Source organism: Xyrauchen texanus, chromosome 17, assembly GCF_025860055.1.
Source record: "Xyrauchen texanus isolate HMW12.3.18 chromosome 17, RBS_HiC_50CHRs, whole genome shotgun sequence".
NCBI lineage: Eukaryota > Metazoa > Chordata > Actinopteri > Cypriniformes > Catostomidae > Xyrauchen > Xyrauchen texanus.
The window spans coordinates 42,357,177-42,379,458 of record NC_068292.1 but is presented as its reverse complement, the minus strand read 5'-3'; the positions used below and the strand labels follow the sequence as shown (position 1 = coordinate 42,379,458).

The 22,282-nt window shown below is 35.0% G+C and overlaps 1 protein-coding gene across 1 annotated transcript; it reads right to left on the bottom strand.

The window, feature by feature from the left end:
• Positions 1-293: 293 nt before the first annotated feature.
• LOC127657698 (upstream stimulatory factor 2) lies at positions 294-21,711 on the bottom strand. The gene is made up of 9 exons (XM_052146539.1): positions 21,701-21,711; positions 20,923-20,963; positions 17,502-17,608; positions 17,153-17,315; positions 14,849-14,936; positions 7,964-8,022; positions 7,608-7,702; positions 6,663-6,791; positions 294-1,873 (listed from the first exon to the last, which is right to left on the bottom strand). The coding sequence occupies exons 1-9, from the start codon at positions 21,709-21,711 to the stop codon at positions 1,784-1,786; spliced, it is 783 nt and encodes a 260-aa protein (XP_052002499.1). The 3' UTR covers positions 294-1,783.
• Positions 21,712-22,282: the final 571 nt, after the last annotated feature.

Genomic DNA, 22,282 nt, shown 5'->3' with positions numbered 1-22,282 from the left:
GGCGACTGACAGACGGGCCAAACAAGAAGACAGGGCAGACCCGTGTTAGAAAGTCAAGGTAAAGGTGTGATGACTGCAAAAAATAAAAAATACATGTGAAAAAGGCCAAACAAGGGTATGAACAGAGAGCAACAACTTTTTCAGCGGACTTGCTTCTGACATATTTTTCACATTCAATTTCTAGGCATTTCAGAAAAAACTTCAATAATTCAAGTTCTAAGCCTTGAACCAAAACCAGCCCTGAGATGAATCACAACATTACTTTGATTTGAAACAAAAATGTATTTGTGTAGTGTGACATGCTTTACTCCATCTACAACTATTTTAAACAGCATTTTAATCATTCTTATACAATTGTATAATTGTGTATGCAATTTTTTTGAGCTCATACGACTTACAAAAATATTCTGGGTTCAATACAAGTTAAACTCAATCGACAGCATTTGTGGCATAATAATGATTACCACAAAAGTTCATTTCATACCTCCTATTCTTGTCAATTGTAGCTGTAGGCTAGTCAATCACTGCATAGACATCAATATGAAAGACAAAAAAAGTTTTAGTTTTTGTTTCAATATTGTCCTTCTTTGCTTAATTCACTATAATGTCTTAATTAAACGAATAGTTCACATAAAATTTTAATTCTGTCTTTATCAATTCAATCTCATGGCATTGTTCTCGGTCCGAACATGTGGGGTTCTGAGTCTTAGATTTGGTGATTGCTGAGAAAGTTAAACACAATAACACTTTAACACAGAGTAACAAATAGTTTTCATTATCCGAGATGTAGCATTGAGCAACCAAAACTCATTTGCTCCATAAATTAGGAGATGCCTTTCCAAACAGTCTTCTGAAACCGATCCGAGATAAGAAGCTAATAATCCTAGCCGGAGCTCATTTTCCTGGATCAGAGAATCTTCTGAGCTTGGCTGCATGCAAAGGTGCTATTGTTCCGATTTTAACACTTCATTTCACTGGAACCACAAATTAAATTGCCATAATGACCTTCCGAAACACCACAAAGCCAGATTTTCTCCAGAAACATTTAAATTTAAACGAGGCATTGAACAAACAAGTACTGCTCCAAGTAAAACATGGAAACAAATGTGAAATCAACAAAGGTGGAAAATTAGGAAAAGTGAAAAGAAAAGATTCTGGTAAAAGTGTATTATAGCTCATGAAATAAATAATAATAAAAAATAAAACCTTTTCTTAAATCAGACAATTTACTTACGGAGAAAACGGCATAATATATTACGGCTTGTTTTCAGAGAAAACAGCTTGAATCAAGTTTATTTTTCTTCGTTAACACATTTGCTTTTCTAGTTTTAAGTAAAAGCCTAACTAAATGTAATGGTGATTTGTGCTTAAAACAAGGAAAAAATTAAAAAGTGTTATATTTTCTTTGAAAACAAGTCTTATTTTACAAGTAAAGTAACAAGTAAACTTGTTTAAGAATGTTTAGATCTTTTGCTGAAAACGAAAATGATTATTTGCATTGCAGGTATATTCCACAGATTAGTCCAAGTGTTAGGCTGAATAAATTGCCAGTTGATGTCTGCTCTGATGAAAACTATTGACCTTTGACCTCATGTGCAGAGGGTGTGGCTTCACTGCATCACTGTAATCAGGAGTGTCCAAATACTGAGAGGGAGAGAGCTCCTGACTCAGTTAGCACCCTTAAAGCTCAATCCAGAATACTGCAACATCTTTCATGTGGCCCACTTCAGTCAATAAAGATCATTTTGTCATCTGGAATGACCCACATATCCAGAGTTAGAGCTTATTGTGCTGGTGTGTCTGTTACAGTCTCAATGTCGTTCTGCTCCAGCTGAGCTCGAAGAAGAGCATTCTCATTCTTCAGCTCCTCCAACTGAAACCAACCACAGAAAACACTGATTATTACAGCTAAAGATCTAGATCTACAGGCACATGTTGATTAGTAGATGTAAAGATCTAAATCTAGAGGAAAATGTTGATTATTAGATCTGAAGATCTAGAGGACTGTTGAAGCAGATCTAGATTTCTATCTGTAGTAAAACGTTTATAATTAGACCAAAAGATTTGTAGGGAAATATTTAAATATTACCCCTAAAGATTTGAAGGAAAATGTAAATGATTAAAGAAAATAAAATCAAGTTTTTAACTTTGTTTACACGTCCATATGGTGTTTTTTATATGCTAGAAGACAATCAGCAGTCAACGCCATTGCGGGGCATTTTCAACTTGGAACTGCAGTGTCTGAAAGACAATTTCAAAAACACTGATTCAGACAGACGGGGTATCATACGTCAAACCTAAGGAACCAATCCCATCAACTTGCAGTGTGGGGCTTTCCATATCAATAGCATATGCTACGGCGAAGCAAGGGGTATCAGGAGGAGCCAGGCATAGCTACGTATTGGTATTTTGCAAGCCATGATCTGTTTTCGGATGCAAAGTTGCGAAAGGACAAATGGCGAGCCTTTATGTATTACCAAAGGATCTGAAAATATGAGATAAAATTTATTTGGAAAAATCGTAATGTCCCAGAAAAACTTAGAGAAAACCTCTAAGTTTTGCAGTTGTCATTTTCCAGAGAACTGTTTTGAAAATTTTATGCAAAAACTGATGGGTTTTGCCACTAAACACATATTGAAGCCCAACGCGGTTCCATCAATTTATCCTGGGGAGACAGCGAGCCCGAGCTGCAGGGGTGAATGGAGATGGAGGCGGGGCTAATTTGTATATTCATAGATCCGCACATACTAAATGAGGCAAAGGTGTAGAGTTATAGCTAAGCTATTTTAAAGCATGAAGGTATTATTTTCATGAAAACAAACTTTAAATATGTAATATTGATAACAAACATGAGTTTTTAGGGGTTAAACCAGTGACTGGAGAGGGACTTTATATCTACAAATCCTGTGGAAAAAGCTGATATTAGAAATAAAGATTTAGGGGGAAATGTTTCTAAAGAGCTAGAGGAATGTTAATTAGAGCTAAAGATCTAGAAAAAGATGTTGAAATGCTAGATCTCAAGATCTAGAAAAAGATGTGGAAATGCTAGATCTCAAGATCTAGAGAAAGATGTGGAAATGCTAGATCTCAAGATCTAGAGAAAGATGTGGAAATGCTAGATCTCAAGATCTAGAGAAAGATGCAGAAATGCTAGATCTCAAGATCTAGAGAAAGATGCAGAAATGCTAGATCTCAAGATCTAGAAAAAGATGCTGAAATGTTAGATCTCAAGATCTAGAAAAAGATGCTGAAATGTTAGATCTCAAGATCTAGAAAAGATGATGAAATGTTAGATCTCAAGATCTAGAAAAAGATGCTGAAATGTTAGGTCTAAAGATCTAGAACAATCGGTTAGTGCTAAACATTGAAATGTTAATTCTAAGATCTAGGGAAAGATGTTGACATTTTAGATCTAAAGATCTAGAGAAAGATGTTGAAATTTTAGATCTCAAGATTTAGAGAAATCAATTAGATCTAAAGAAAGATGTTGAAATGTTAGATCTAAAGATACTGAATACTGAAAGATGTCTATATCTAAAGAAAGACGTTGAAATGCAAGATCTAGAGAAAGATGTTGAAATGTTAGATCTAAAGATACTGAATACTGAAAGATGTCTATATCTAAAGAAAGACGTTGAAATGCAAGATCTAGAGAAAGATGTTGAAATGCTAGATCTCAAGATCTAGAGAAATCAATTAGAGCTAAAGATCTAGAGAAAGATGTTGAAATGTTAGATCTAAAGATACTGAATACTGAAAGATGTCTATATCTAAAGATCTAAAGAAATATGTTGAAATGCAAGATCTAGAGAAAGATGTTGAAATGCTAGATCTCAAGATCTAGAGAAATCAATTAGAGCTAAAGATCTAGGGAAAGATGTTGAAATGTTAGATCTAAAGATCTAGAGAAACATATTGAAATGTTAGATCTAAAGATACTGAATACTGAAAGATGTCTATATCTAAAGATCTAAAGAAAGATGTTGAAATGCAAGATCTAGAGAAAGACGTTGAAATGCTAGATCTCAAGATCTAGAGAAATCAATTAGAGCTAAAGATCTAGAGAAACATATTGAAATGTTAGATCTAAAGATACTGAATACTGAAAGATGTCTATATCTAAAGATCTAAAGAAAGATGTTGAAATGCAAGATCTAGAGAAAGATGTGGAAATGCTAGATCTCAAGATCTAGAGAAAGATGCTGAAATGTTAGATCTCAAGATCTAGAAAAAGATGCTGAAATGTTAGATCTCAAGATCTAGAAAAAGATGCTGAAATGTTAGATCTCAAGATCTAGAAAAAGATGCCGAAATGTTAGATCTCAAGATCTAGAAAAAGATGCTGAAATGTTAGGTCTAAAGATCTAGAAAAAGATGCTGAAATGTTAGGTCTAAAGATCTAGAACAATCGGTTGGTGCTAAACATAATGAAATGTTAATTCTAAGATCTAGGGAAAGATGTTGACATTTTAGATCTAAAGATCTAGAGAAAGATGTTGAAATTTTAGATCTCAAGATTTAGAGAAATCAATTAGATCTAAAGAAAGATGTTGAAATGTTAGATCTAAAGATACTGAATACTGAAAGATGTCTATATCTAAAGATCTAAAGAAAGATGTTGAAATGCAAGATCTAGAGAAAGATGTTGAAATGCTAGATCTCAAGATCTAGAGAAATCAATTAGAGCTAAAGATCTAGAGAAAGATGTTGAAATGTTAGATCTAAAGATACTGAATACTGAAAGATGTCTATATCTAAAGAAAGATGTTGAAATGCAAGATCTAGAATAAGAGGTTGAAATGTTAGATCTTAAGATCTAGAGAAACATATTGAAATGTTAATTCTAAGATCTAGGGAAAGATGTTGAAATGTTAGATCTAAAGATACTGAATACTGAAAGATGTCTATATCTAAAGATCTAAAGAAAGATGTTGAAATGCAAGATCTAGAGAAAGAGGTTGAAATGTTAGATCTCAAGATCTAGAGAAACATATTGAAATGTTAATTCTAAGATCTAGAGAAAGATGTTGAAATGTTAGATCTAAAGATACTGAATACTGAAAGATGTCTATATCTAAAGATCTAAAGAAAGATGTTGAAATGCAAGATCTCAAGATCTAGAGAAAGATGTTGAAATGCAAGATCTCAAGATCTAGAGAAATCAGTTAGACCTAAAGATCTAGAGAAACATATTGAAATGTTAATTCTAAGATCTAGGGAAAGATGTTGAAATGCAAGATCTCAAGATCTAGAGAAAGATGTTGAAATGTTAGATCTCAAGATCTAGAGAAATCAATTAGAGCTAAAAATCTAGAGAAAAATGGTTGAAATGATAAATCAAAGATATAATGAACATTTTGAAGTGTTAGATCTAAAGAAACATTTTGAAAATGTTAGACCTAATTATCGAGAGGAATATGTTAAAATGTTAAAACTAAAGATCAAAAGGAATAAATAAATTAGGGCTATAGATCTAGATATTTTTAAAAAAATGTTACATCTAAAGATATAATGAAACGTTGAAATGTTAGATCTTAACATCTAGAGGAATAAGTTAATAAGAGCTAAAGATCAAGAGGAAAAAATGGTTGAAATATTACATCTAAAGATATAATGCAAAAGTTTGAAATGTTAGATCTGAAGATCTAGAGAAAATTGGGTTGCACTTTAACCGTACTGTGAGAATGCAACTTCTCTGTCAATTAAGCCATAGCCAACTACAGAGCCATACAGGTGCATTAGCGGAAGTTGTGAACCTGCCGGTCTATTTGACGCTGCAAAACCAGATACTTCAGATGCGTCACAAGACTTAATTTCAGAATCAGATGAACCGCGGTACAAATGCGTTCCAACCCGTATAATGGAGAACTGGTAGGCTAATATTGCGAGTCTAGATAAACGTTTATATGCAAAAACAAACTTGACGATTGATTTGATATATGACTGATAAACACCCACCATTTGTGACCCAATGTGTGTCTCTTCTATATTTGTTCTCAGTGCCCCCTGGCATCCTTTGAACGCCCCCGTTGAGAACCTCTGATCTAGAGGGTTTAATTAGAGCCAACGGTATAGAGAAAACATTTTTAAAATGTTGACACTAAAGAAATACTCAAACATTAAAATGTTAGAGCTAAAGATCTAGAGAAATGTTCACGTGATCTAAAATGAAGATGAAAATAGTGAGTAACGTGACTCCACAGAATTCAATTTCTACAGCTGATTTTTGCCATATTTATTGTGGATTATTTTGTCATTTCCATTAGTTAAAAATGTGCTAAAGGTCATCATTTTAATTATGTTGAGGGAACGTAACTTTCACCGCATTTAGCTTTTGACCAGTGTTTTGTTATTGCAAATGTACAGGTTTATGAGCTCCTAGATTCACATAAAGGAGACCACATCTAGCACATACGTTTTTAAAACTAGCATTTTTACATGCATTTGGGGTACTTAACATCCCACCCAAACCCACAATGACGGTGACACTTGCTGACACTTCTTTCATTTTTTTCCATGCTGCTGTAAATTCAGAACCATCAGAGCAACATTGCTAAAAAGCGATGAAGGAAAAACTGACTCAAATCACATCATATGGTACATGATAAGTTGCAACTAAGCTCCCTTTACACTTAGCTGTGCTTTGTCAAACGTTAGAGTACCTGCTGTCTGAGCAACTCATTGTCCATGTGCACTCTCTCCAGCTCTCTCAAACTTCCCTGCAGTCTCTGGTTATTCTGCTTCAGCTCGCTGATGTAATCACACGCCTTTGACAGAATCCCTCCTTTACTCTGGAAGATAGGAGCCATGAGCAGAATTTATGAGAAGCAGAATCACAGTGAGTTTTACATGCACAATATTACACCCATTATGCGTAATAAGCTGACAACATGTAAGATCAAGTAAGCACCTTAACTGGATTTCTTCAGCCGTTGGAAGGTTATAAACGGTTTAGGTAATTAAATAATCTGCACACATAACTGTAGGTTTTTGCCCATTAACCCGATTTAGCATGTAAACACCTTTACAATTGCTGTGCAAGTAAAAAAAAAGTGTCTGTTAAACATTTTTATGTCAAAATCGGAGACAAACCTGATGATTTCAAATGTCATGTAATGTGGTTTACATGCTTGTTATGTTTTCTTTCGAATGAGCTGATTTTTGACAGCGTATTGTGCATGTAAACGTACTCAGAGCTCTATTTTCATGACGCAGCACACAGTTGTTGCTCGTAGCTCTGCACCTTATAAAAGTTTTGTGAGGGTGCTCATTCAATGCACAATTTTTGTGCAAACACAACGCGCAAGTGCTGTGAAACTGCGGGTGTATTGTACGTAACTCGTATTTTACACATAAAAATAGTCACGATTTTTTAAAGTTTTTTCTCAAGGCCCCAACATTGGTTTCCATTCTTATGCAAACTCCCCATAAGAAAGCAGCATAATTATGAGCAACAGGGCTTAATTAAATATGTAGTTTTGCACATCCCCAGTGTCAGCTGAAAATAAGGTTTACAATTGTTATTACAGGTTAATAACAAGGTCAAATCTTTATTTTCTGTCTCTCATCACAAGTCATTTCTCATGTAAGATGTCGGTGCTGCTGACCCCTCCAGTCTTGGTACTCTCCAAGTTGCAATCTGGGATGATATTTGAGAGTGTCACAATCCAGTTGTTGATTTTGTCTCGCCGTCGCCTCTCAACTGCACATTAACAATATGAAGGAGATTAGAAGAGACAAAAAGCTCAATCTGAGCCACAATATTCATTATATCAAAACAAATGTTCAGCCTATCAAAAACACTCTACTGGCCTCTGCTGGCTGAAGTATTTTTGTGCCCTGATATTCATTATTTAATATCATCATCTTGGGGGCAGAGTATTAGAAAACATGCAAGCCCTGTATATGTCACCACGCTAACACTACAGAGTATCGACATATTACATTACGAGATTTCACATACCTTCATTATGTTGTGCCCTTCTCCTCTCGTCTCTAGGTGCGTGTGGACTGTCCATTTTCCTAGAGTAGTAATGAAAAATGAAATTAAATGCATGTGACCAATATTTCATACTGTACATCTCTTAATTTCATCAAATCAGTGCCTTAAACTGTGTAAACTTTTTATTTAATACCCAAAATATTAATCAAACAAACATGAGCAAAGCTAAACAAACAAATCTGAAAAGCAACCCAAATTAAAAATAAAACAAAAAATCCACACAAAAAACAATACAAACCAAACAAAAAATTTTGTAATACCCAAAAAGATTAATCAAATAAACATAAACAAATCCAAAACAAATCCAAATAATAAATAAATAAAATCCAAACAAAAAAACTATACAAATTGAAAAACAAAACAAACCAAACAAAAAACAAAACATAAAACATTTTATTTAATACCCCCAAAAATGTATCAAACAAACATGAACAATGCGAAACAAAAACAAAACCGAAAAGAAAAGAAACTCGAATAATAAATAATAAAAAAATTCCAAACAAAACAAAAAACAAACAAAAAACAAAACGTTTTATTTAATACCCCAAAATATTAAATCAAACAAACATGAACAAAGTGAAACAAAAACAAAAAGAAAAGAAACTTGAATAATAAATAATAAACAAAATTCCAAACAAAACAAAAAACAAACAAAAAACAAAACGTTTTATTTAATACCCAAAAATATTAATCAAACATTCATGAACAAAGCAAAACAAAAACAAAACTGAAAAGAAACTCAAATAATAAAGAAATAAATATATCCAAAACAAAAACAAAACACAAAACGTTTTATTTAATACCCAAAAAGATTAATCAAACATTCATGAACAAAGCAAAACAAAACTGAAAAGAAACTCAAATAATAAATAAATTTAAAAAATCCAAAACAAAAAAAACAAACGAAACCAAACAAAAAAAAAAACCAAAAACATTTTATTTAATACCCAAAAAGATTAATCAATCAATCCTGAAGAAAGTGAAACAAAAACAAAACCAAAAATTAACCAAAATTAACAGTTTTTTTATTATCCAAAACATAAAACAAACAAAGAAAAAAAATAAACAAACCATAAAAATTAAAAATCTAAAACATGTTCATGGAATTAAATCTTGATGGCATATTCAAATTTTGAGAAAGAACTTCAGTACATTTATTTTTGTTTTTATTATTAGAAATTACAAAGCTCTCATTTAATTAACATTTTTTAGACCAATTTGGCCAAAAAAGTCTGACCTCCTCCTACTTTCATTTCCAGAATCTACTGGCAGCTTCGTCAGTGGGTAATCATTTCCGTTTGTACGTTTTTAATGATCTAAATGACTATTGTGTAAAATAAGTGTTCATTTCATTTCAGCAGTTTAGTGCACATCTGATCTGATGTTATAAAATTATATTACATATAAATATTAGCATAATATCAGCCATCAGGCATTGAAAAACACAAATCCCTCGACCAGTCAGTATATGACAAGCTTAGCACCCGTCTATGCAAAGTTGAACAAATTTAAAGCTAGTATAAGAGTGGAATGACAGATATCTGCATAAGACAATATCTCTGCCCTTTCCCTGCTGTTCTCCGGGGAGTCTCTGCGTCGGTTGCGTTCATTACATTATAAATTGCAGAGCAGCGAACCATCTGCCGTCTGCGAGGAGGCCCAGCTTTAGCCTAATAACACAACTGTTCTTCCCGTTCAGTCTTCCCTCAGGTATGCTTTAATTAAGTCACGATTTCACAGCGATGCGTCTGTCACACCTCATAGGGCAGAGTACACAACGCCGGGGTAAAATGCCTCGCAAGATGCCACAGAGGAGGTGAGATATGCTTTATCTGTGCTAAAGCAAAACAAAGAGTTGTAAAGTGTTTTCAGCTGGATTTTATTCTTCTGTCTCTTTAAATGAACAGCAATGGGTGTTCTTATTTCACTTTTTTTCCGTAAGAGGTTAGCATGCAGAAATGACATAGTTATATTGTCGCAGTCAGGTGCCTCAGCCCAGTCGCAGCTGGCATCATCCAAATCAGTGAAGTTGCTGGGGCACCTGAATCAGGAGCGGGAATATAGAATGTGGTCGGCTGTCTGCTCCTAGCCGTCGCCACATTCGCAGATTGGGTCACCAGTGAGACCCCACTTGTGTAGGGTGGCCCGGAAATGTCCATTTCTTAGTCGGTTCAGCTTGACCCAGGCTTGTCTACGTAGGTCATTTCCAGCTGAGTTGTTAGACACATTGTCGAACTGTTTCAGTCTGTTGGTTGTTATTATTCCACACGTCTTGCCACGTTTTGTCAGCCCAATTGGTGCCATTGTCATAATTTGCTTCTTTCATAAGGTGCCTCATTGTGTTAGAAGGTGGGTGCCGGTTTTCTAGGTGGAGGATCGTGGTGTTCCGGTTGCAGATGGCATCGTGCAGCAGGAGGTAGGGGTCATCCAAGGCTTTCAGTGCATGGTTGCTTCTCTGCAAATTTGCACCCCAGCTCATGCCAGCTAGTCTTCGCAGGAGGTTGTTCCTTGCTTGGATTTTTGCTGCTGTTTGTTAGAGATGTTGTTGGTTGCTTAAGAGACATGGCTGGAGTCACTCAGCACACCCTGGATTCGAACTTGCGACTCCAGGTGTGGTAGTCAGCGTCAATACTCGCTGAGCTACCCAGGCCCCCGAAAGACAAATTATTAAACGCCATGGATACATTTTTACTGAGTAATCCATAATTATTTTTAGAGGGGGTCAAAATTAGAATTTTCACCTTTGATTTTGAAGTACAAACAAAATACTTCAGAAAGGTGTGTTATAAGTTGGAGGGTGGGGCCGGGCCGTGACTACACATGCCCGGCCTCCAAACTGGCTAATTAGCTGAGAAGAGGGCAGTGCAACAAGATGCAGCAGTTCGGGAGAGAGAGAGCTACGGGCAGCTGCCCTGTATGTGTTTATGTTTGAGTTTATTAAAACATTACTTTGATGCTTTGTCCGGTTCCCACCTCCTCCTTTCCATTGAACCCTGTTACATTGGTGCCGTAGCCAGGGAAGGAGAAGGGATGCGTCATCGTAGAGTCCTCACCACAACCATCCACTCCAAAGAGCAGCCGAGTCCATCCGCAGGGGGACAGAGGAGTTGCTACCGGCCGCCTAGACGTGGAGGAACAGCCGCCGTCCGCGAGGGGAGAAGAGGCTCGCTGCCAACCGCCTGGAATGGTAGAGCCGCTGCCAGGGGTGGAAGAGTTCCCTACCAGCCGGCCGAAATGCGGAGGGGCACTCCGTCTGCCAGGGGTTGGAGGACTGGCTCTGGTCCACCCGGGGAGAAGCGGCTGTTGTCCACCAGAGGGTGGAGGAGTGATCGAGGACCAGGCATGTCTGGGAACCTGGCGAGTAAGTTTTTCCTCTCTCTCCTCTCTCTCTCTCCCTTTCACTGTCGCTCCCTGTTGGCCTTTCCCTCTCCTCTTTTTGTTGTTTTGTTTTTCCCTCCCCTTGTCTCCCTCCCAGGTTGCGGAAGGTGGGGAAGGACTGCCGACAGGCGGGGCCAGAAAGGCAGTGCCCCCCACAAAAAGGGGGTGGGGGGGTGAAGTACGTCATGCCGGGGGTTCCATGCCCTGAGGCAAAGGAGGGAGGTGTGTGACAAGGAGGAGAGCGGGCCGGTTCATGGCTACGTTAAACATTATTTTATTTTTACAAAGAGATCGGAAGGTCTGTTAATATAATCAGTTCACTTCATCACCCCTTGTTGCATGATACAGTATGCCAATGGTGCGAGCCCAAATAATGGAAAAAGCACTTTGTGTGATTAATTTCTTTTTTTTACAGCCCTATATAGTTTTATTCCAGAAATATGGGGCTTTCAAAATCGTCACAGGCCATTTGTCATTTGTCCCTCTACAAAATAATGGATTACTCAGTAAATATTGATCCATGGCATTTAACAGTTTGTCATTCAACATCATTAATGTTCATATTTCACCACTAAAAAAAAATAAAACATTTAAAAAACAAAAATTTAAGCCTTGGGCTTCTGGTTGAGTTGTTACAGAATGACCCAATTGTAAAAAAATAGGACACAATTGCTCAATTCAGTCTTTATGCTGCAGACTTGGCACCCAAAAGCTGAATGTGTCAAACAGAACAAAGTAATCAAACGAAAATGAGAAAAAAAACCTCAAACAGACATGTGATTTTTCAGCTGGATGTTATTTCAGTTTTATTTTAGAGTTTGAGGATGTTACAACCGCACAAACGCATAAACAACATTAAAGAAACACTTCTGCTTTTGCAGAATAAGAACTTCAAGCGGCTTCAAAGGAAGCACAACAAACCACACGCTCCCTTCAATTATGACTGAATCCAAGCACGTGATTCCGGGAGAGTTGTGACAAACAGCCCTGTTTTCCTATGGATTTGCCTCTGTGTTGATGGGATCCCAAGGTTAAATGGAAAGCAAGGCACAAAGAATGTGCAAAGGTGCAGCACAGAATCTGTAGCCTCTCTCTTCCTGGCTATATCCCATGCCAAATCCAAAAGGCAGACCCTTGCAAGTGTGTCATTTGAGTTATAGGGGTGTAAATGTGTCTGCTCATTAAGTATGCTTCTCTCATTAACATAATACATTTGTAAGGAATTGTCAGTGTACAAAACAAGTTAAGGTTCATGCATAACATTAATGTTGTCAATTACAACAGAAAATACTCATTTAAAATTGTCTCCCAGTTTGTAAAAACAAGTTAATTCTTGGTTACAATAGTGTTCTTACTTCTTACAATGAAAGTTTAACATTAGAAATGTGCAGCTTATTTTAGGACAAAGAAAATCTATTATTTCTATATTTCGATTGATATTGCAATAGCGATTATTCAGTTTGATTAATAGAATTTATAATAAAATACGTATTTTTTGTTTGGATTAAAAAAAAACTATTATAAAAAAAACTATTAATTTTGGTTTATTTTCGGAATGTTTGATTAATCTTTTTGTGTATTAAATAAAACGTTTTTTTGTTTTGTTTGGATTTTTGTAATTATTTATTATTTGAGATTCTTTTCGGTTTTGTTTTTGTTTTTGTTTTGCTTTGTTCATGTTTGTTTGATTAAACTTGTTGGGTATTAAATAAAATGTTTTGTTTGGTTTGGTTTGGAATTTAATATTTATTCATTATTCGAGTTTCTTTTCAGTTTTGTTTTTGTTTTGCTTTGTTCATGTTTGTTTGATTAATCTTTTTGGGTATTAAATAAAATGTTTTGTGTTTTGTTTTTGTTTGGTTTGGTTTGTTTTGTTTGGATTTTTTAAATATTTATTATTCGAGTTTCTTTTCAGTTTTGTTTTTGTTTCGTTTTGTTCATGTTTGTTTGATTAATCTTTTTGGGTATTAAATAAAATGTTTTGTGTTTTGTTTTTGTTTGGTTTGGTTTGTTTTGTTTGGATTTTTTTAAATATTTATTATTCGAGTTTCTTTTCAGTTTTGTTTTTGTTTCGTTTTGTTCATGTTTGTTTGATTAATCTTTTTGGGTATTAATAAAATGTTTTGTGTTTTGTTTGGTTTGTTTTTTGTTTTGTTTTGGATATTTTAAATTATTTATTATTTAAGTTTCTTTTCGGTTTTGTTTTTGTTTCACTTTGTTCATGTTTGTTTGATTAATCTTTTTGGGTATTAAATAAAATGTTTTGTGTTTTGTTTTTGTTTGGTTTGGTTTGTTTTGTTTTGTTTGGATTTTTTAAATTATTTATTATTCGAGTTTCTTTTCAGTTTTGTTTTTGTTTTTGTTTCACTTTGTTCAGGAATGTTTGATTAATCTTTTTGCGTATTAAATAAAATGTTTTGTGTTTTGTTTTTGTTTGGTTTGTTTTGGAATTTTTTATTTATTTATTATTTGGGTTTCTTTTCGGATTTGTTTTTGTTTCACTTTGTTCATGTTTGTTTGATTAATCTTTTTGGGTATTAAATAAAATGTTTTGTGTTTTGTTTTTGTTTGGTTTGGTTTGTTTTGTTTGGATTTTTTAAAATATTTATTATTCGAGTTTCTTTTCAGTTTTGTTTTTGTTTCGTTTTGTTCATGTTTGTTTGATTAATCTTTTTGGGTATTAAAAAAAATGTTTTGTGTTTTGTTTTTGTTTGGTTTGGTTTGTTTTGTTTGGATTTTTTAAAATATTTATTATTCGAGTTTCTTTTCAGTTTTGTTTTTGTTTCGTTTTGTTCATGTTTGTTTGATTAATCTTTTTGGGTATTAAAAAAAATGTTTTGTGCATCTCTCTGCATGCCATATTCTTTACGTAGGCTTCACATCCAAAACAAGCTGAGAATTATTCCTGAATTTCTTTATTGCACGGCAAACAAAAAATGTTTTCAACTTTTAACTAAATTATACACAGAAAGTGTGCAAAACTTCTAGAATACCTGGTTGGCACTTCTGAAATGCTAACAGATTAATTGAAACATCTCTGATTTGCTATTGCATTTATGCACACAACGGACCAAAAAATATGTTGTAAATAAAACAATTTAAAATGCTACGAGAGTTGACCTAGATGAAATTTTGGACACTTTTCACGATTAGTTAATTGCCGCAGCTGTAATTGTAATCTCGATTAATTCTCCAGCCCTAGCTTGAATATTTGTTAAAGCACTTTAATTTCTCCATACAAAAAAGGGAATTATTTAAGATGTAAATTTATATAAATCTTGTCTAGGTGGATAAACCTTTACAAACTAAGGCAAGAGTAAATATTTTCTTTGATGGTGTTTAACTTGTTTTAAACCCAGAATATTCCTAAATGTGCAGCTTCTGTTTCAGGAATATGTCACAATCCTAATATCTATTTGTGCCCCCAACAAACAACCTAAAGCTTGTTTGGTTTTCCCGTTTACTTACAAAGTATACGGTTGTGTGCGTGGAGCTATAGTCCGCTGTGTGGCTGAATGTAATATATCTGTGGGAGTCATCATCACGTAGAAGTGACCTAAATGAGAGAGAAGATAAATGCTGGATTGCTCCAAAGACTAAAATCAGAAAACTAATGTAAAAATTAAAAAGAGAGTTTCCTGTAGCTCAAGAGTAGGGGTGGGTGGTATAACCAAAATCTAACAGTATATCACATTAAGTAATATTACAGCTTTCAACTTTCTGGGCAATTTCATGCCCCAGGGGTTGATATTTATTAAAAAAATAACATATTTCAAAAGTTTTCTTTTTGTTATATGATGATCTCATAACAACTGAACTACTGAACTGTTGCCCTCTGGCCGGCGCTACAGAGCACCAGGACATCCAGGCACAAGAACAGTTTTTACCCTCCGGCTATTTACTGAACAATTAAACTGCCTCAGGACTCCCCCATTGTGCAATAATGCAAATAAAATCTAATCAAAGACTGAAATATACATAAACTATGTCAACATGTTTTGTTTATGAAAATTATTTCTATTAATTTTTCAAAAATTGTGACTGTCCCACAGTTAAAATTACAACACAACAAACAATTTAGCCCCTAATGATGTTTTTCCAGAAGTTAGTGAACTTGTTAACCAAGTTGACAAAAGTATCAATGAAGAGCATGCTTGAGATGAAATATGAGACATGTAATATTTAATGTAACAAAATAAAATTCAAAGTAAACCTCATTTGTGAGCAGAATATTTGGTAAAACTTTACAATAATGTTTTATTTGTTAACATTTGTTAACATGAACAATTGGGACCCACATTATATAAGGTGTCCTTAACTACTATGTACTTACTCATTTGATACAATGTACTTACATACGTGTTGTTGTATTGTAATTACATTTAAAGTACTTGCATTTAATTACATTTGTAGTTACATTCAACACTTACCCAAAAACCTAACTCTAACCCCTAACCCTACCCTTACCCTTACTCCTAAACCTACCTGTACCTCAACCTCAGCAGCAGCAAATGTGGGAATTTTGCAGAACAACTTGTAGTTACACAGTAAATACATAGTCTTGTATATATTTAATGTTAGTACACAGTAGTTAACCTTTTTGTAAAGTGTTACCAAGTACATTTTATTGGGGGTAATTTTGCCAAATTATGCAAAACCTGTGAACATATTATTTAATTCTGTGTATTTTGGGTGCATAAAATGTGTTATATTAAATTAACCTTAGCGATACAAATTAAATCAACCTTTTTTTTTCTGGAGGAAATTAAGAAACAACAATGTACTATATATGTATACAGTACTGTGCAAAAGTTTTAGGCACTTATAAAAAATGTTGCATAGTGAGTATGTCTTCAAAAATAATGACATAAATAGATTTATTTATTAAGCACCCTCATACAAAGTCCAGTTAAAAAAGCGAAATCAATAGTTGGTCTGACAACTTTTGCGTCCAAAACAGCACCAATTATTCTAGATGCATCTAGAGAGTTTTTCTTGGTTGTCAGCAGATATGTAAGCGCAGCGTAGTTCTAGCGGGACGACTAGCAGCTATACATCATCGCACCATTAGCTGGGTAACTCCTAGCCAATCACATGTAAGCCATTGCTTTATCACATTGCTGTTTCAGTGCGCTAACATGGCAACCTCCACCACCCCACCACCACCTGTTGAGTCCCGTCCCATATGGGGATAGGCTCCTCGCCCGTGCCTCCTATCTCCAGCAGGATATGACGGTTCAGAGTACAACTTCTTCGGACCGCCAGACGGGAACTACGCCAAAGAGAGACATTATATTCATCAAATAAATGTCATCTTAAATTTCACTCAAGTCTGCAAGTCTTCCTGATCAGAAAGGATGTTCCACGTTTCTTGGATAATTCGCCACAGTTTTTCTATCTATTTGTCTCATTTGCTTCGGTCTCTTTATGTAGTTCCAGACTGACTCGATGATGTTGAGATCAGGGCTCTGTGGGGACCATACCATCTGTTGTTGGGCTCCTTGCTCTTCTATTCAATTCTATTTGCAAAGGGAATGTTGAAATCTAAAATGGATATTTCTTACTAGAAGCAGAATAGCTAAAATAACCATTTTAAGACAAATGTTTTTGTGGAAAAATATAATGCGCCTAAGTCTTTTGCACAGTACTGTAGACAGACAGACAGACAGACAGACAGACAGACAGACAGACAGATAGATAGATAGATAGATAGATAGATAGATAATTTGTATACTGTCATACCACCCAGCATTTCTATAAACTTGGACGTACCTGCGGTTTGCGTGACCGCGGGATCAGTGCTCGCCTGCATGGACACAGCTGTGGCAGTTCCCTCTCTTACAGAAGATAATAAATAATACGCACACTGGGCTTCGTTACCGGTCCCTTCTCCTGCAGAGCTTCCTCCATTACTGAAAGAGTTTTGAATTACTTTCTGAAAGTAAACAGGCATGAAGCATTTTACAATCCATTATAACGCCTGGTGTTCGTCATCGTTCAGGTCGTGTTGTCTTGTTCTGTTAAATAAGAGTCATGCTGAACTATGAGTGGGATGGGAAGTGAAAGTGGTGCTGATGCCTGGACAGAGCTGGTTGCCATGTGTTATTTTTAACTGTCAAACCTGTGTAAATGCGTGCTGGGCTCCGTTGATGTCAGCTGAGTAGACCACATTAATCGCCGCTCCTCCTCCTCGGCCTGTAGTTGCTGGTCTGAGACTCAATACGTCACCTGGAAAGGACATTACTTCAAAGTAAAAGATTACATGACAGTGTATGGTACGGCATGGCAAGAAAACCATGAGTATTTTAACTTAGCCCTATTTAATTTAAGTATCAGTAAATGTGCATTGGATAGTAACTCAAAAACTATGCTTTCTGGAAAGGGCTGGACTGGTAATCTGGCATACCGGGCATTTTCCCGGTGGGCCGACGCACTTTGGGGCCGATCAGGGGCGGAATGGCCATCGGTAGAACCGAGCGGGCCGGTGGGTCGCGATACGCAAAAATGACCTGCTGTGTTATGCAGAAAAGACCACAAAACGGCACAGCGATATGCAGAAAAGTACAGCGAACACCCCTTTTTTTTAAGTCATGAAAATTCCCACCACAATGTTATTTCTGAAATTCTGTATTGTGTTTTATCGAATTCTTTGGTGAAACTGACGCTGATGGAAACATTCAATTTTTTATTAAATGGCCGATGGCTTTGTCTTGCGTTGGCTAATTTCATAGCTAACATTTTATGTATCCTAAATAAATTTTCACACTTACTTGAGTCATTATGCAAAATTACAGCTTTACTGCAAATGATGATCAATAAAAATATTCTGCTCACAAGGGATTTTTCCTTTGATTTTTTTTGTTCTTATATTTAATCTCAAGCATGCTCTTCACTGACACTTTTGTCCAAAAATAACATAACGCAAACGTTAAAGTAATCCGTATGACTCTAGTGGGTTAATCCATGTCTTCAGAAGAGATATGATAGGTGTGGGTGAGAAACAGATCAAAATGCAAGTTATTTTTACTCTAAATCTCCACTTTCACTTTCACTTTCAGATAAGAAAGTGAAAATAAATAGGCACCACATGTGATTTTCAGGTGTAAAAGTGAAAGTGAAATAGAATAAAAATACTTTTATTCTTTAAGTGTTACTTTCTTTACTTTCTTTTCTTTTAAGATTTAAGTTTTGCCAAGTTTCCCTCCAACACCTATTGGAGCCTGGAGACTTATGGATCACTTTTATGCTGCTCTTATGTGATTTTAGGAGATAGAAATGTCTGATCACCATTTGCATGTATTGTATGGACCAACAGAGCTGAAATATTCTTCTAAAAACCTTTTGTGTTGTGCTGAAGAAAGAAAGTCACACACATCTGGGATGGCACGAGGGGGAGTAAATGATGATCTAGAAGAACGAACTATCCCTTTAACATGACTTTTAAATAACACAAAGAAAAAAGTTTTAATCTGTCCATTAAAAAAAAAAGTAATGGGAGATGAAAGTGCCTAAATTTGAAGAAACAACCTTGTATAGAACAAAACATGCAATATTAGAAGTAATCACACCTTTTGCGCAATTCCACATGACTATTACATTTCAAAATCCCCTCACATGGTGCTCACAAATAGGACACCACAATGGCTAGCGAGTAAGTTTTACTCATAACTTCAAAGATATACTGTATTTATTTCTACACCACTTGCATCCTCTAATAGAATTGTAAAAATCAAGATGAAATCATCTTTGCCATTTGTTGGACAAGCAGATAGTTCTGACTTATCTCACATCATCGGTTAAGCTAGTTTGGCAGTGTTGGTCTGGTAAGGACCTTCAAACAAACAGAGCAATGTTTTGATACCGCCTCAGAGCCACAGTCTTCACACTTTTCGGGGGAATAAATCTACAAATGACTTACTTATAGTTAACTCTGTATATTAACCTACAAATAACGCAAACATATTTTTACATGCAACCTTTAAAGTATTCCATGACCGTGGGAAGCCTGTAGAGAATTAATTCAACAAACAATGCATCCAAACAGCATCAGTGGTATTGTGTTATAGTACATTAGCTAGTATAGCACTGCAAGATGTGATTAAGAAAAAAAATGCCAATGCTGCCTTTTGACAACTGCACAACCGGACTCTTAATTAAAGGGAGTAATTCCCCTTAAAGGTTTTCAGGAGAACGTTTCCAGGCACTCGGCCTCTCCTGGCTGAGTTATCCATTCATCCATTAAACACAATTCATCCCTCCTGTTCGTGCCGAGAAATGTACATGATTTAATTTAAAGGTCTAGAACGGCACACTTGTTCACTAAAAGAATACGTATTTGTGAAAAACCCCTGAACAGCACCATCACCCTCGTCATGTGACTCGCCTGCTGACTGGCATGTGACACAAGCCCAGTGCCAATTCCAGCGAGAGATTGAAATCACATGACTCAGCGTGGTGCTAATGGCTCAATTTCACAAAAACATGTCCAGGGCACATTTAACGGCAAAACAGAAGAGAAATAACAACAAAACAAAAATACATCCGATCTTGCATAAAGAAAATGAAGCACGTGTTTTTAGGACCTTTTAAGATTTTGTTTGCATTGTGACATCACTGCATGATGCATCCACTGCATCCAATTCTTATTATTACAATTTAAATAAACGATTCTCTTTTGAGTTTTTATAATTATCTTTAATCACAATTGTGATTCATATTACTCTGGTTTTATTTTAATTTTTTTTGTATTACAATATAAATACTGTAAAACAATGTTTAAATAAGTGTATTTATATCAGCCTAATTGTTGACATCTATCATAATGTATTTAAATACTTCACAATTAATTAATTTATTTATTTTACATTACTAGAATGAGAATAAGAGTGTGTGTGTGTGTGTGTGTGTGTGTGTGTGTGTGTGTGTGTGTGTGTGTGTGTGTGTGTGTGTGTGTGTGTGTGTGTGTTGGATAATCAGAAAAAGTGACTAAAAATGACCCAATGAGTAAATATTAATGGTCCTAAAAATAAGCTTCTTTTCTTTATAAAAAATACATATAACTTATTTTTTCTTTCTTTACATTTCATGGTGAAATATGACTCTTTTGACAAGTTTCATTAGATTCCCTCTAATCGATAGAGACAAAATGAAAAGTAGCATTATTTCCTACCATAAACACTATAAATAATCTATATAAAAGTTCTGCATTGGAATTGGACAAATCTTGCTCTCATGAAGCTTGAGACTAATAGAATTCATCAATGATAACAATGACAGCAAATCCAACCGGTCCACCAGTGTTTTCTGGGCGAAACTGATAGTAAATATTGCCATGCACAAAAGCGGAAGGATGGGGAACACTGTAGACTGTTAAGCCTATAAACGCCCCACATGCGGAGAAAGAACTAAAATGATACAGCTGATATAAACAAAACATCAATAAAAGAGAAACCTGTTATAAATGAAGTGAGCAATCATGAACCAAATATGATCAGTTACAGAGAGCATCACATGCTATTCATGAACAAGATGTAATAACATACCTTCAGATATTTGTACAAACTTCTTTTCTAGTTTTTCATGACTGTAAATAGACAGACAGATAACACTGTAACAATATTACAACTACAACAGACACTGATTGTCCTTGCAACATTCATAATACTAAAATTAACTTTCTCGTGACACATAAAAGAAAACAATGCCTCTAGAAAGTTTCACTGGTACCAACACTTACCCACTGTTTTACTATAATCACTTCCATAGAATCTAATACCATAGAATTTGTCTAGCAACATTCACTGAATTATTTTTCATGTTACCTTTGAAAATGAATTACTACCAACAAATAATCACTTTCAAAACCTTATTTTGCAATCGAAATGAACTATTTTTAAAATACACACAAAACAACTTTGAGGACCAGCAGTAGCTTTGTTTATATTTCTTTTGAAAATATATATATATATATATATATATATATATATATATATGGATCCCCATTGCAGAACATATGTGATCTGATCATGGAGAATTTACACCAGAATTGCATTAAAGTTACTAACTCTTGCATCCTCAAATTTCACTGCATAGAATTCCATACATACATTATACATTTGAATGACTTTCTATGAGAATCTGCAATGCACAAGACCTAAATCTCTAGAGCTTGCATGCATTACCTTGCAGGCGTGTGTGATATCCATCAGTGATGTGAGGCTGAACTGACACGCGAGTGGAACAGCTGATCACGGGTACAAACACTCAAGTCATGTGAGGATTCTGCTACTTGTTGTTTTTAATCAGTGGTTCGAAACTAACTTCTGGTGCATTACCGCCACCAGCTGAACTGGAGCAAAGAACAGGGAAATTATAGCGTCAAAAATAAATAAATAAATAAATAAATAAATATATATAATATATATATATATATATATATATATATTTATATATATATATATATATATAATATTATTATTATTTTTTATTTATTTATGTATGCACTGATCACCAGTTAGTTTTATAAAAGTTATGTTCATATAATCAAACTGATTCAAACAAGTTGTTCTGAACGAAACGATCATCTGAGGGGCGGTTCAGATCGAACGTGTTCTTGTACTAGACGAAGTGCAGCAAATATTACGGAACGCAGGTCTCTCGAGACATTCTTTTGAACGTAATACGTTTTAAAAACGCAGAGCTCCTGCACCAGACGTTGAGAAAAACAGCGAGTAGTGGCGCATGTTTACAGAGCAAAATAATCGAAACAATCGCAGAGGGATGCAAAAACGAATTTGAAGTGTACCAAAACGTACTTCAAACACAATTATTATTATTATTATTATTATTATTATTATTATTTTTGAGGCTTTGAAAACAAACATGTGTTTTCACACAGAAGAG

Excerpts from the sequence above, each read along its gene's own strand:
- LOC127657698 (XM_052146539.1), bottom strand. Across the intron at positions 6,792-7,607 it reads AGAGTACCAAGACTGGAGGG|AGTAAAGGAGGGATTCTGTC; the intron begins GTCAGCAGCACC and ends CCTATCTTCCAG. Across the intron at positions 1,874-6,662 it reads ATGAGTTGCTCAGACAGCAG|TTGGAGGAGCTGAAGAATGA; the intron begins GTACTCTAACGT and ends GGTTGGTTTCAG.